The sequence below is a fragment of the Somniosus microcephalus genome, chromosome 1 (genome assembly GCF_052327205.1).
Source record: "Somniosus microcephalus isolate GS21.2 chromosome 1, FLI_Smic_1.0, whole genome shotgun sequence".
NCBI classification, from domain to species: Eukaryota; Metazoa; Chordata; class Chondrichthyes; order Squaliformes; family Somniosidae; genus Somniosus; species Somniosus microcephalus.
In genome coordinates, this window is record NC_140987.1 from 190176711 (window position 1) to 190193192 (window position 16482).

The 16482-nt window shown below is 42.8% G+C and overlaps 1 protein-coding gene across 3 annotated transcripts in view; it reads left to right on the forward strand.

Annotated features, from left to right (window-relative positions):
* mctp1a (multiple C2 domains, transmembrane 1a) overlaps positions 1-8795 on the forward strand; it is a 960306-nt gene extending 951511 nt beyond the window's left edge. For all 3 annotated transcript variants that reach the window (XM_085988632.1, XM_085988638.1, XM_085988659.1), the window contains 2 exons: positions 2076-2173; positions 8478-8795. In XM_085988632.1, coding sequence (XP_085844758.1) covers positions 2076-2173; positions 8478-8552 — 173 coding nt within the window. In that variant the 3' untranslated portion in view covers positions 8553-8795. The remainder of the gene's footprint in view (positions 1-2075; positions 2174-8477) is intronic.
* Positions 8796-16482: the final 7687 nt, after the last annotated feature.

A 16482-nucleotide genomic window follows, 5' to 3' on the forward strand; every position in this document is an offset into this window, starting at 1 on the left:
ACAGTTTACCTCCTATACTGCTTGACTGACCAGGGGGGAGATTTGATGCATCTCATTGGAAGCAGTTTTCACTCCCAATAGCTTTCCATAGTTAAGTTATCCCAGCAGCTCTTTATTGTATGGGTTCTAGCTCACCGCCGCTTTCTCCCGCCTCTCTGCGCTGTCAACGACTGCATGCATAGGCGTGCTTTGGAGAGGGCAGTAAAAGGAGTGGCGAGCTCCATAATGGGTGAATGCGCATCAATTCGCCATTGCATGCCGATTGACGTCACGCTGCTGGTAATTAAAATACTTGCAGCAAACGCAGGCAATGGTGGCACTGCCGACCTGACGAAAATGATGGCCTCCGTGTGACTCGTCGGAAGCTGGCAGAAGTGAAGCAGCCGCCTTTTTTTTACCAAAACAGGCCTTAATGGTTATGCTAACACCTCCAATTTTAAAATATGTAAATCAGGAATCTACGGCAGCTGTAGGAACACGAGTGTGAACTTCAGGTACAAATGAGCTTGCTTGCTCTGCCTAGTTGTACCAGGTCTTGAGCTGCATTATCACCTGGTGGCCACTCAAAATTTTCAGTTTTAATTTGTAGGCCCACAAAAAAAAACTCCGGCCCACTACCAGCCTGTTTGAGCCCCCCTCCCACCCAACCTACCATCCAGCTCCATGTGAGAGCTGGTTGATTTTCTGCCATTCCTGACCAGTGAACTACAGCAGATTGGCCGTTTTCTGCAGCTCGCCGGCAACATTTAAATGAGGCCTGAAGCTGAATTTGCCTCAAGCTCAACTGGCTCATACCATTGAGTGTCTACTGAATTTGTGCCCGTTTTGGGCACAAGTCAAATTTCAACTCTTGTGTCATTGTCAAGTAGAACTGGACCAGCATCAGTGCAAATTGTGTGGTATAATTGGCCTACAGTATTGATCAGTGCCTGCAGCAACTTGCCTGCCCATCCTCGCAACTAGGGGACGGTGAGGCTAATAATATTATCCCACGCAGTGCCTGCTGTGTAGGAATGAGCTGACCTTGTCTGATAACGAGTTCAACTCAACTACATAGTTTTCTGGCACTCTGCACACATCATCCACCATGTTCTGGGAGCACGGGGTGGGGGGGGGAGGGGAGGCGGCCCAAAATTTGTAGCTAGTGAAAGGCTACTGGCTGCCAATGGAGCACCAACAGTTTTGGTGGGGGAAGTGGAGGGAAGTTGAGGCGCAGCATGGAAGAAAGAGGAAGACCAGCAAGGGGCCTTTTCTTATTCGAGCCTTCCACTCAGCTCCCATTCTAAATAGGCAGTGGGTGACTGGAGTGCAACTCAGGTGACTTGATGGGGAGGCCCCCCCCTAATTCAAATGAACCTTGCTCCCAGCTTGTGTGCAAGCTCCCAGTGCCCCTGTGCTGGCTGCCTGCATTGGGACATATTGAACGCCCCAGGGACATTGCAGCCCTCCGACCCCCCGCGCCAGTTATCTAGGGATTAGGTGCTTCTCATCACATTATCTGCCCTGACATGTGACACAAAGGTACTTGGAAAAGGGGAAGACAGGATATACTGATAACTACTATTTAAAACATTTATGTTAACCAAAAATACAAACCATTCTATTTTCATATTGTAATGTTCTTTCAGAAAAAGAAGCTAATATCTGATATTCATACAAATTATATTTTGTTGATTGCCTTAGATCTTGATTACAGGAGTAAGGTGGTATGTCAGGTCTGTCACTGTTTTCCCAGTGTTGGTAGGTTTTAAGCTGCAAGAGGAATAAAATACAGGATCAGTCAGCACAGCATATTGTTGTCAGGCGCCACTGCTTCAATTAAAAAAAGTTTTAAGTGCAAATTATATCTTATGGTGCCTTAATATGGGAAGATTGTGACACAATTCAATAATGCCAATTTGCAATAGGAAACCATGTAAGGTGATGTTGTGTAGATGTCCTTGCTCATTTTCACAGGTGTGAAGAGTGACTGCTCCCTGTCTACTGTTTAAAATTCATCACATTAGCAGTCATTTGAACTGTAGCAGATGAGAAAAACAAAATGTCTCAGATTCTTTCATTAACAATTTTCACAGGTGTCCACAAATTCACAAAGAAACTTCGCAATCCGCTACTCATTGATAATAATGAACTGCTAGACTTTCTCTCCAGAGTTCACTCTGATGTACAAGCGGTAAGTGCCTTTGTATCTGTCTCAAGTAGCAGCTAAACTGTAATTTGGTGAAGTCATAGGAAATTCTTGGGCCTCAGAGGGCAGAATGAGGATGTAAGACAAGCGGGGGGGAGAAGGGGCGGGGTAGCGGGTCGAACCTCTCTTTCTCATTAATTTCCAAATGGGGAGGCAACCACTTCTAGCCTGTACTGCCTTCCATCATGACATAACCAAAAGAAGCGGGACTGGTGAACATAACATAAGAAATAGGAGCAGGAGTAGGCCATTTGGCCCTTCGAGCCTGCTCTGCCATTCAATAAGATCATGGTTGATCTTCTACCTCATCTCCATATCCCTTGATTCCCTTAATATTCAAAAATCTGTCAATCTCTGTGTTGAATATACTCAATGACTGAGCCTCCACAGTCCTCTGGGGTAGAGAATTCCAAAGATTCACCACCCTCTGAGTGAAGAAATTTCTCCTTGTCTCAGTCCGAAATGGCCAACCCCTTGCTCTGAGACTGTGACCCCCGGTTCTAGACTCCCCAGCCAGGGGAAACTTCTACCCTGCCAAGCCCCTGTAAGAATTGTGTATGTTTCAGTGAGATCACCTCTCATTCTTCTAAACTCTAGAGAATATAGGCCTAGTCTCCTCAATCTCTCCTCATAGGACAATCCCCCATCCCAGGACCCAGTCTGGTGAACCTTTGTTGCACTCCCTCTATGGCAAGTATCTCCTTCCTTAGGTAAGGAGACCAAAACTGTACACAATATTCCAGGTGTGGTCTCACCACGGCCCTATTTAATTGCAGTAAGACATCTTTACTCTAATACTCAAATCCTCTTGTAATAAAGGCCAACATACTATTTGCTTTCCTAATTGCTTGCTGTACCTGCATGTTAACTTTCAGTGATTTGTGTACAAGGACACCCAGGTCCCTCTGAACACCAACATTTCCCAATCTCTCACCATTTAAAAAAAACTCTGCTTTTCTATTTTTCCTACTAAAGTGGATAACTTCACATTTCTCCACATTATATTCCATTTCCATGTTCTTGCCCACTCACTTAGCTTATCTATATCCTCTTGAAGCCTCCTTGCATCCTCCTCACAACTTACATTCCCACCTAGCTTTGTATCATCAGCAAACTTAGATATATTACATTTGGTCCCCTCATCAAAATCATTCATGTAGATTGTGAATAGCTGAAGCCCAAGCACTGATCCTTGTGGTACCCCACTAGTTACAGCCTGCCAACCCGAAAATGACCCGTTTATTTGTACTCTCTGTTTTCTGTCCCTTAACCAATCCTCAATCCATGCTAGTATATTACCCCCAATCCCATGAGCCCCAATTTTGTTTAATAACCTCTTGTGTGGTACCTTATTGAATGCCTTCTGAAAATCCAAATACACCACACCTACTGGTTCCCCTTTATCTATTCTGCTGGTTACAACCTCAAAACACTCTAACAGGTTTGTCAAACATGATTTCCCTTTCATAAATCCATGTTGACTTTGCCCAATCCCATTATTAATTTCTAAGTGCCCTGTTACCAAGTCCTTATTAATAGATTCTAGAGTTTTCCCTACTACTGATGTCATGCTAACTGGTCTGTAGTTCCCCGTTTTCTCTCTCCCTCATTTCTTAAATAGTGGGGTTACATCTGCTACCTTCCAATCCGCGGGAACCGTTTTAAAATCTATGGAATTTTGGAAAATGACAACCAATGCATCCACTATCTGTATAGCCAACTCATTCAAAACCCTAGGATGTAGGCCATCAGGTCATGGGGATTTATTGGCTTTCAGTCCCATTAATTTCTCCAGTAATATTTTTTTACTAATACTAAATTTCTTTCAGTTCTTCATTCTCGCTAGAGCCTTGGTTCTCCACTATTTCCGGGAAGTTTTTTGCGTCTTCTTCCGTGAAGACAGGCACAACGTATTTGTTTAATTTCACTGCCATTTCCTTATTCCCCATTATAATTTCTCCTGTCTCAGCCTGTAAGGGACCCTCATTTAATTTCACTAACCTTTTTCTTTTTACATACCGATAGAAGCTTTTACAATCTGTTTTTATGTCTCTCGATAGTTTACTCTCATATTCTATTTTCCCTTTCTTTATCAATTTTTTGGTTCTCCTTTGCTGAATTCTAAAATCCTCCCAATCCTTAGGCTTACTACTCTTTTGGCAACATTATAAGCCTTTTCCTTTGATATAATACTATCTTTAACTTCTCTTATGGAACACTTTTCCTGTGGGGTTTTTGTGCCTTAAAGGAATGTTTATTTGTTGTAAATTATGTATTCATTCCTTAAATTCTAGCCATTGCTTCTCTACCGTCATACCTTTTAATGTAGTTTCCCAATCTACCTTAGCCAACTTACCACTCATACCTGCGTAGTTTGCTTTGTTCAGGTTTAAAATTCTAGTTTCGGATTTAACTAAATCACTTTCAAACTCAATATAAAATTCTATCATATTATGGTCACTCTTCCCTAAAGGCCCCTTTACTACAAGGTTATTAATTAACCCTTTCTCATTGCACAATACTAGATCTAAAATAGCCTCTTCCCTTGTTGGTTCCTCAACATACTGATCGCCACACTATTACTGCAAATTTGGTTTGGAAATCTCATCAGTTATGCCTTTACTGTGATTAGCTGTACTTACTGTACTAAAATGGAGTTTTAATTTTCAGTTATATACTCCTAAAGATTGGTACAGCTTTTAGCAGTTGGGTAATAGTTTGCCAAGGTGTAAACTTGCCAAACCCTAATTCCAGGGTAGAAGTGAGTCAGCATAAATTAATAGAGCTGATTCTGGGGTTAAGCTCTTCCAGTGTGGAGTATTACTCACAGGAAGCACTGTCTGGAAAATTGTGACTTTTCTTCCATTAATTTATGTGGACTGAATGATTTCCCAGCCAGTGCTCCCTTGAAGCAACGTTTTGCACCTTGTAACCGTTGTAAACCAATTTTTAACAGTTGTGGATATATACCAATAACATTTGATGCACTGTCCCAGAGATACGGCACCAAATTAAGCTCCTTCGAGTCATATTACAGATTTGTTCCAAAGTGATAACATTTCAATCTGAGTTCTTGTGATTGTCTACAATCTTTCATTCACTCTATGATCTCACACTTTTAGCAGGTGCGTGGTTCTGAGTGAGCACGTTACCCTGATTTAAGCTGACTGGGTCTATATCTGCCTTATATGCCAAACAGAGTCAGGTTAGAAGTAGCTGTTCAGATTGCTGCATCAAACCACAAAAATACTTTGAGAAAACATGAGGAAAATCAGAAGAATTCCAACAAACCTGGATATGTTACGATTCTTGATAACAGTGATAAAATTCAAAATCATTCAATATGATCTGTTTCACATTTATTCTCACACTATATGCACCTCTGTTGCCATTAAGGGCAGTATTTTGTGGGCATCTTGTACTGCTCATCATAAAACGTGGAATGTTATAGGCAGAGCCTCCTACAGATTAACATTTTAATTCTGACTCGACTCAAGTCCCAAAATGTAGTATACATGACACACAACATGGGTGATGAATGTAACTGCACTTTACTTTTATATTCATAATATTTACTTCATAAGGACCAGAATAAAAACGTCTAACACAAAAAAGGAATATTCAGCAATAACAGCCTAGCTCATTTTAAAAGCTTTGAAAAGACATTAATGACACATCATGTACACTCATAGGAATTGTGAATAATAAAAGTAGTTTGAAGTTAAATGAACAGAAATAACCATTTTTAAGAGATTTTGTTGGCATACATTTTTCTATCATGCTTAGGGACAGCGCAATTAAAATATTCCTTTTGAAGTGTTCATGAAATTGCACACTTTTGTGTTATTTTTAAGCAATGTGCTGTGCTTGCAAAAGAGAAGGCTACATTTTCAAGTTTAACATTACTATATAAAATGTACTTTCCTTGTTAACTCAGTACATGGATTATAACATTAGAACGAGCTGTCACAGAATTAAATATTTGCCTTTTTAAAGTTTCTGGATGGGACACGTGTAATCTTATATTGAAACATGCAAACATTAATGCATGCAAAATGCATATGTATTATTGATTACATCACCACTCGTGCTTTCTTTGTAATGTTTTTAAAAGTGTCACTATGAACCAGATGACTAATTAAGAAAGAGTAAATCGATTAAACATGCAGTGGGATTCCCAGTTTCATGTAAATAACATTGTCTTAATCACATTTTAAAATAAAAGCTTTTCATCCCTCCTCTGCTAAAGGTGGCAACTCATACTAGGGTGTGTGTGCAGGGGTACCTGCACCCCTCTGGTACTTTGCCTCAGTGGGTATTCTACATGTTGAGCCTAAACAGTGAGTGGGAGGCAGCTAATCGATCATATGTGGGTTATCACAGTCAAGCCTGATACTGTTGTCACCCAACCTCCTCACAAAAGTACTAAGGTCAATTGTAATGCCCCAGCTCTCTCCCAGGTGAAATCAACTAAAATCAGCCCCAAGTAAGGATCAAATCTTTTTAGGTCTGTGTAGTTCAGTTTTAAATTGGGCTTACCAATTGAGCTTCCATAAGAGTTTTATTTGCATTTTTGCTTCTTGCTATTTAGTATTACATAAACCACAGATTCTTCCATGATTAATGTCAAAGGCATGTCACAATTTGCTCTTTTCAAATTGTGACTACTACAGGTCTGCTCCTTCTAGCTTCTTCCTCACACCCTGACAGTGCATACCTTTTCCGTGTGGGCCAGTTAGGAACTGGCAAAGCCAAGGTACTTAACCTGAGTGATGGGCAGCCCTGGCATTCACACTTGCACTCTTTAGGGTGGAAGTCAAGTGCCCCATGATGTAAACTACCAAGCTGTTCCTAAACATTTGTTTCTGTTGATTACATTTCTCATGAAAGACATTTTTTGTCAAACGTTCAGAATTTTGGCGACACTTTAAGGCAACAGAATTATATGAAATTTCAGTTGTCATGGACTGCATAATTCCATTTATATTCAGTATTTTTTAGTAGTGAATTAAGTATATAAAATTTGTTGATGACAAAATAGGAAAAAAGTGTTAAAGAAATAAAACTCATTTTCCTCATACAACCACCTCAGATTAGTAGTACATGTACATTTTTCCTAGACACCAATAAAAAAAGCTAAATTATAAGCAAGGAGAATGAAAGAGAAAGTGGTCTAAGAGCTGACCTTCCTCTCAGATCTCCTACTGGACAGCCAGCAGGCATGGCCCAGATTCACTCCCAGCGCACGCCTGTGTCCTTGCGCTGAAATTAGAGGCCAGCATTGCAGTCTATTGGCTAATTGCTCCAGGAGAGCAGCAGTCAAGGCCCAGTGGCCTGACGTTTGTCCTGGGTTGGGGGGAAATATTCTGACTGTCCTAGGTGTGCGGGGAGTCCTGACGCAAGCCCCACTGCCAGGTTTCTGGGGGCGCATCTCTGTTTAGGCTCAGTTACATGATTTTGTAAAGGCCTGGAAATCCCGGGGTAGTGTTGTGGCTGTGGAGACCTGAGACCATGGGGATAAATTTCCACAGGGGTTCTCCCATTTATCGGCTGTAACTTTAAACACTGTTTATGCCGTTTTCCCAGGATTTCTGCAGCAATTCCACCAAAGTTACGATGGGCGAGTGGGAGAACCGCTGCCGACATTTACCCGCTATGGGTCTCTACTCCATTTTCTCTGCACTGCGCCTGGGAACGTGGGTTCCCAGGCGCAAACGAGGAGGAAAATTACCACTTAGCTTTGATCCCTAAGTTCATCTCTATACATGCCATTTCAATAAAGTTTGGTTATGTAACTGCAAGTTATCTGCAAGGTACATATGCACATATTGAAAATTGGGCTGGGATGAACTAATGGTTAATTACAGAATGTGCTTAAAGATGATATCACTGAGGACAGCCCAGTTCTGTGATCTTGAATCCTATAGAAATCCCCAGCACAGCAAGGATGGAAATAGTCATTAGATGGTCATAACATCCTTATAGTATAGCAACAGGCTTTTGAGCAGATTCTGTTTATTTTCTCTATTCTGAATTCTCAAGAACACACACAGACTCAATGTTGTACGCACACAGCACTGTTTCCTGGCAGAAGTTTCCCCTGTGCTGTTTTGTTCCTTTACACCATTTCTTTTACCCTATTGTCTTCAATCCCAGCTGGGCTACTGAAGCAGCTTTCAAGAGACCGCTGATTTTTCCCATATATCATCCCAGCCCTTTCCTACGCTTTTCCCATTGCCAGCAAAGAATCACCTCATTACTTGGTTTCTCAAAACTTTTGTTTAAACAGGTGCAGTTCCATGAGTTGAATCAAGAATCTAGTCAGGGCCTGATGATTTTTAAGAAGAAAAACAACTCGGGCTAGCCAACCCCTTCAACCACAGAGTTACACATCTGCTTTCTGAAGATTAGAAGTGGATCAGCTGCAGGGGCACCATTTCCTTTTCTTCACTCATTTATTTTGATTTTTATATTGAAATATAGCATCTGTAAATGTTGTACAATATTGAACTCTGTATTTGAAAATGCACATTGCTTATTATTGTATAAAGCACTTATGTTAAAACTTTTAAAATTATGTTATTATATTAAAGCTTTGCAGAACGTGCCTAATGCCTGGATCTTTATAAACAGTATAAAACAGAGGTGGTAAATATTTACAAACTGCCCAGTGTCAATTGTCCAGTCATTTAAAAAGATATTGCAGCATTACAAATTTTGATTGTTTACAAGAAAAAAATACGTTAGAAACAATCACTACAATTCCTATTCTAATGATAATCACCTACAATAAAATAATGTAATATTAGCAATGTACATATTTTCTCCTATTCGTCTTTGCTCAACAAAATGCTAGATTAGAAACTTATTTGTCTCTTGCAAAGTTAATATTTTTACCAATGCTCCCTGAATATCCATCCCTCCCACCTCCCATAGTTGTGAAGTGCCTTAGGACATGTTGTTGCATTAAAGGTACTATATAAATGTAGGTTGTTGCTGGTGCATGAGATTTTCTGGACCTAGGGTGACCTGATGAATCAAGCTCTTCTGAACAACCATCACAGACGTGTCAGTTTGTTGGTTGGAGGATCTTTCTGCTCACAAGGGTGCTGCGGAAAATTCAGAGCAGAAGGAGCATAGGCAACTCTGGTAACCCCATCAGTGAACTTTCAAACAGTGAATTTCAGATATCCTAGCACTAAGTAGTGCTTGCCTAATCTCATTATTCCACGGAAGTATAATCTTCTCTCAATTGTCAGACCAGATCGTACACTCTGATTCAGTTGGTGGTCTTACTGTTGAGAGGGGTTAATTCCTAGACCAAAAACTGCTGTAGTCAGTACTAAGCACCCCTCTTACTTCACACAAACCATGTTGCAGATAATTCCTTCTTAGTATTGTGCGTATAATACTAAATAGAAGGAATCATCCATAGACATGGGGTATGCTTCCAGAGGTACACTGATGACACCAAAGTCTACCGCTCCACCATCTCTCTCGACAACTCCAGTGCCTCTGGACTGTCAGAGCACTTGTCCGACATCCAGTCATGAATGAGCCATCATTTCCTGCAGCTAAACATTGGGAAGACCAAAGCCATCTTCGGCTCCCCATGACGAAGCCCATACTCATGCTGCTGACTCCATCCCCCTCCTGGCCAATGTCTTGAGTTGAACCAGACTGTTCGCCAACTTCAGCATCCTATACAACCCTGAGCTGAGCTTCCAACCTTATAGTCTTATCATCACAAAGGCCCAAATTTTGCAGGGCCGATGACGGCGTATGCACTGCGACACCATTTTAAGCCCTCAGAATGGCCCCGCAAGTTCCGGGTTTCCGCATGCACGAAAACCCAGAACTTGCGATCTGTCAAATTTCTCCTTGACAGAACATCCGCATGCACCCCGAAAACACTTTCGCTGGTGCAGAGTTGGGCTATTTGCCCAACTACTGCCCAGCGAATGCCTACGAAACACTTATGCCCAGGGTTAAAATAAATGTTCAATTAAATTTTTTTAAATGATTAAACCATACAAAACAATTAAAATTAGTTCATGTAAATTTTGGGCCGGATTAAAATGTTTTTATTATTTTTCAAAAAAATTTATTTTTATTTTAAGTGATTAATCAAAGAGACATTTAATTAATTTTGCACATGGGAATATTTATTATTAGAATTGTGTTAATTATTTATTTATTTGGGGATTTCTCATAAGCTTATGAGGATTCTGTTTGTAAATGGGGAATCCCCCTTCCTAATTGGTTGGCCCTGGCCCACGTGATCCGAAGGATGCTTCCGAACCGCCTGCGTCCCTGGGATCTGTGGGCCTTTACGCAGACATACGCCTGGAGGCCCAGGAGCCAAAGACTCCGAAGCTCGGGAGCCACCAGATACTATTGTATTTTTTGGGGGTTAGAGGCACACTCCGGAAGTATGCCCCCAACCACAAATTTTGGCCCAAAGATTTTCTACTTCCACCTCTGTAATATTGCTTATCTGCCACTGAAATGCTCATCTATACCTTTGTCACTTCCAGACTTGATAATTCTAAATAACAGCAGAAAATGCTGGAAAAACTCAGCAGACCAGGCAACATCCGTGGAGAGAGAAATAGAGTCAACGTTTCAGGTTGAAACCCTTTGTCAAGACTGAAAAAGCACAGGAAATGAAACAGATTAAAAGGCCAGTTTGAGGGCAGGGAGAGAACAAAAGAGAAATGACGAGACATTAAGAGGTATTCAAAACGAGACGAGATGGTGATAGGACTAGTGGAGACAAAAGACGGCTCTAGATTAGGTGTGAAATGCGCTGGCAGAATGGGAGACAGCTGCCATGTGGGAGAGAAGGAAAAAAAAAGTGGGGGAGGGCCAAAACAAAGGTGTGGATAAAAAATATAAGTAAAAATGTAATGGGAGCCGTGGTTATGAGCTGAAATTGTTGAACTCGATATTGAGTCCAGAAGGCTGTAAAGTGCATAATCGGAAGGTGAGGTGCTGTTCCTCGAGTTTACACTGAGCTTCCGTGGAACAATGCAAGAGCCCGAGTACAGTGAGGTCTGAGTGGGGATGGGGTGGTGAATTAAAATGACAGGCGACCGAAAGCTCGGGGTCACCCTTACGGACTGAACAGAGGTGTTCTGCAAAGCGGTCACGCAATCTGCGTTTGGCCTCCCCAATGTAGAGGAGACCACATCGTGAGCAGCGAATACAGTATACTAGATTGCAAGAAGTACAAGAAATCGCTGTTTCACCTGGAAGGGATGTTTGGGGCCCTGGACAGTGGGAAGCGTGGAGGTATAAGGGCAGGTGTTGCATCTCCTGCGCTTGCACGGGAAGGTGCTGGGCGAAGGAGATTCTAACATTCCCCTGGCCAGTTTCCCAACTACCACCCTCCATAAACTTCAGCTCATCTGAAACTCTGTTGCCCATACCTTACCCTGCACCAAGTCCCACTCGAAGTCATTCAGAAGCTCAAGCCTGTTCTACCATTCTATTAAATCATGACTGATGTATACCTCAACCCATTTCTTGCCTTTTCTCGATACCCTTACCAAACAAAAATCTAATGAAGTCTTGAAAGTTGCACTTGACTCAACATCCATATCCTTTTAGGGACAGCGTTCCAGCTTTCCACATTGTGTGAAAAAATGCTTCCTGATTTCACTCCCAACTGGCCTAGCTCTAATTTTAGGATTATGCTCACTTATTATGGATTCCCCCACCAGAGGAAATAGTTTCTCTATATTTACCCTATCAAATCCCTTTATCATTTTAAACATGATCACTCTTGGCCTCATTGTCATACATTTGCTCCCGATCACCCAATGGCCCAGATTTTGTAGTGGTAATGACGGCGAACTGTTAGCGTTCGCCGTCATTACCCCTCTGAAACCGACAGCAACTTCAGGTTTTAGCGCATGTGCAGCTAAACACGGAAATCCTGAAGTTGCAGTCAGTCATTCCCTGCTCCGCTACAGGCTGCGCTGTAGAACTCCCCAGAGCCAGCAATCAGTGAAATCATTGAACTGACGAAAACTTAAGCTTTTCCATAGAAACATAGAAGATAGGAGCAGGAGTAGGCCATTCGGCCCTTCGAGCCTGCTCCGCCATTCAATGTGATCTTGGCTGATCATCCAAATTCAGTACCCTGTCCCTGGCTTTTCCCCATATCCCTTGATCCCTTTAGCCTCAAGAAATATATCCAACTCTTTCTTGAATATTTAATGAACTAGCCTCCACCGCCCTCTGGCAGAGAATTCCACAGGTTCACCACTCTCTGGGGGAAGAAATTCCTCCTCATTTCAGTCCTAAATGGCTTACCCCTTATCCTTAGACTATGACCACTGGTTCTGGACTCCCCGGCCACCAGAAACATCCTTCCTGCATCTAGTCTGTCCAGACCTGACAGAATTTTATAGGTTTCGATGAGATCCCCTCTCAATCTTCTAAACTCCAGTGCGTATAAGCCCAGACAACACAATCTCTCCTCATACGTTATTCCTGCCATCCCAGGTATCAGCCTGGTGAATCTTCGCTGCACTCCCTCCATGGCAAGAACGTCCTTCCTCAGGTAAGGTGACCAAAACTGCACACAATACTCAAGGTGCGGTCTCACCAAGGCCCTGTACAACTGTAGCAAGACATCCTTGTTCCTGTACTCGAACCCTCTTGCTACAAAGGCCAACATACCATTTGCCTTCTTAACCGCCTGCTGCACCTGCATGCTTACCTTCAGCGACTGGTGCACAAGGACACCCAGGTCTCTTTGCACTTCCCCTTCTCCCAATCTATTGCCATTCAAATAATAATCTGCCTTCCTGTTTTTGCCACCAAAGTGGATAACCTCACATTTATCCACATTATAGTGCATTTGCCATGTTTCTGCCCAATCACCCAACCTGTCCAAATCGTACTGGAGTTTCCCGACATCCTCCTCGCAGCTTACCCTCCCGCCCAGCTTTGTGTCGTCTGCAAATTTGGAGATATTACATCCAATTCCCTCGTCCAGATCATTAATATATATTGTGAACAGCTGGGGTCCTAGGACCGAGCCTTGCGGTACCCCACTAGTCACTGCCTGCCACTCAGAAAACGACCCGTTTATTCCAACTCTTTGCTTTCTGTCCGCCAACCAGTTCTCTATCCAAGTCAACACCTTGCGCCCAATCCCATGTGCCTTAATTTTGCACGCTAATCTCTTGTGTGGGACCTTATCGAAAGCCTTCTGAAAGTCCAAATACACCACATCCACTGGTTCTCCCTTATCTATTTTACCAGTTACATCCTCAAAAAATTCCAGTAGATTAGTCAAGCATGATTTACCTTTTGTAAATCCATGTTGACTTTGTCCGATCCTGTCACTGCTTTCCAAGTGCTCTGCTATTACATCTTTTATAATAGACTCTAGCATTTTCTCCACTACCGATGTCAGGCTTACCGGTCTATAATTCCCCGCTTTTTCTCTACCACCTTTTTTAAATAGTGGGGTAACATTAGCTACCCTCCAATCCATGGGTACCGTTCCAGAGTCTATCGAGTTCTGGAAGATGACCAGTAATGCATCTACTATCTCTAGGGCCACTTCCTTAAGTACCCTGGGATGTAGACCATCAGGCCCTGGGGATTTATCGGCCTTCAGTCCCATCAATTTTCCTAACACCATTTTCCTACAAATACTGATTTCTTTCAGTTCCTCTCTTTCATCAGACCCTATGTTCCCCGGCATCTCTGGGAGGTTATTTGTGTCCTCCTTTGTGAAGACAGAACCAAAGTATGTATTTAGTTGGTCTGCCATTTCCTTGTTTCCCATTATATATTCCCCTGATTCTGACTGTAAGGGACCTGCGCTTGACTTCACTAATCTTTTTCTCTTCACATATCTATAAAAGCTTTTACAGTCAGTTTTTATGTTCCCTGCAAGCTTACTCTCATATTCTATTTTCCCTTTCTTAATTAATCCCTTTGCCCTCCTTTGTTGACTCCTAAACTGCTCCCAATCCTCAGGATTATTGCTTTTTCTAGCCAATTTATATGTCCTCTCCTTGGATCTTATGCTATCCCTAATTTCCCTTGTTAGCCACGGTTGAGTCGCCTTTTTTGTTTTATTTTTATGCCAAACTGGGATGAACAAATTCTGTAGCTCATCCATTCGGTCTTTGAATGTTTGCCATTGCCTATCCACCGTCAACCCTTTGAGCACCATTCCCCACTCAATCCTACCCAACTCGCTCCTCAGACCATCGTAGTTTCCTTTATTTAAATTGAGGACCCTTGCCTCTGAGTCAACTACTTCATTCTCCATCTTAATGAAGAATTCGATCATATTATGATCGCTCCGACCCAAGGGGCCTCGTACAACAAGATTGCTAATTAATCCTTTCTCGTTACATAATACCCAGTCTAAGATGGCCTGATCTCTGGTTGGTTCCTCGACATATTGGTCCAGGAAACCATCCCGTAAACACTCCAGGAATTCCTCCTCCACAGTATTGTTACTAATTTGGTTGGCCCAATCTATATGTAGATTAAAGTCACCCATGATGACTGCTGTGCCCTTATTGCACGCTTCTTTAATTTCCCTTTTAATGCCATCCCCAACCTCCACCTTACTGTTTGGAGGTCTATATACCACTCACACTAATGTTTTTTTCCCCTTAGTATTTCTCAATTCTACCCATACAGATTTCACATCATCAGAGCTAATATCCTTCATTACAATTGTATTAATCCCTTCTTTAACCAGTAATGCTACCCCACCTCCCTTTCCTTTTTGCCTATCTTTCCTGAATATCGAATACCCCTGGATGTTGAGTTCCCAGTCTTGGCCATCCTTGAGCCACGTTTCTGTAATCCCAACCAAATCATATTCGTTTACCTCTATTTGCGCAGCCAATTCATCCACCTTATTACAAATGCTCCTCGCATTAAGACACAAAGCCTTCAGGCTTGTTTTTTAACGCTCTTAGACCTATTAGAATTATTATTTACTGTGGCCACGTTTGATTTAAACCGTTGATTTCTCTGACTGCCACTTTTGTGACAGTCAGAGAAATCAACTGCCGCTCTAATAACGCTGTTAAACGCCCCACAAAGTTATGTTCTTATGTTAAGCCTTGTTGGAATAGGTGTAACTGGGGTTTTAACACTGTATTGACTGCTGAACAACCATCCTGGCCCTGAAAAACTAATTTTTATTTGTGAAATGTCAAATTTCTCCATTATGATAAAAATGACTAGATTTTTAAAGTAATAAAACATTTTTTTTAAGTTTGTTTATAATATTTCAGCTTCTACTTAATCCTATGTGTATGGCCCAATCTTTATTTTGCTCTCTGTAAAATTTATAAACAGTAAATTATAATATATGCATTTTACTTCCTGGTTTGCTGTCTGTGAGAATTCTTCAAAGTGATTGGCTGCTTAGACAGCTTGATGACATCACTGCTCTTTTACGCTGGGGATCCCCTTTTGACAACGCTACAATCAAATTAAGTTTGAGAAAGCTCAAGTTTTTGCCACAGAAATCACTAGGGCCTAGAAATTCAGTGGGCTACACCACCCGTTAGCGCCCAGAGAGGGCACTTAGTGGGTTTAACGCCACTGGCCATGCCTCCCGCTAAATTTAGCGGGACGCTAATTGCGGCGCTAGCCATTAGCGCTGCGCTGCTACCGATGACGTCATCGGTGTGCGTAGCGCCCCGCTACTGCCCCGATCGCGAAATTTGGTAGCACCCCCTGCTTTAACGCCGGTCGCAATTTGCGACCGGTTCAGGGGGGCCTACCTGCGGCGGTAGAGGCGCGGAGGTGCGGGGCGGCCATTTTTTTTGTTGGCTGCCTGCCAGCACCTCTTCGTGCCACCATCCCCGGCCTCCTGAGCCCCCCGCCGCGTTGTGCCGGCTGTGTCCCAAGAGCCCGGCACTTCTCCTCGGTGCCGGGCTCTTTTGCCGGCACTCGCGATCGCTGATCGCGCTTCAGCAGGCCCCTCCCCTTTAAGAAGGGGAGGATGGCCTGCAGTACTGTAGCGCACCATGCCGCAGCGTGTGCCGCTGCAGCACGTTGCACTGCGATTTTCAGTTGCAGTGCCCCAAGAGGGATGCGGGGCGCCTCGAGTAGCGCTGCGCTTCTGTCTGGGGCGCCGAAACTGAATTTCCGGCAGGCGTTCGCGACTCCTTCCAGGGCGGTACTTCCGGCGCCCTGGCGAGACTGTCGCCCCAAACGGGGCGCCACTGAATTTCTAGGCCTAGATGTTTGTGGGCAACTTTCTTTGAGGTCAGCGGTGATCACCGTCGCTTCGC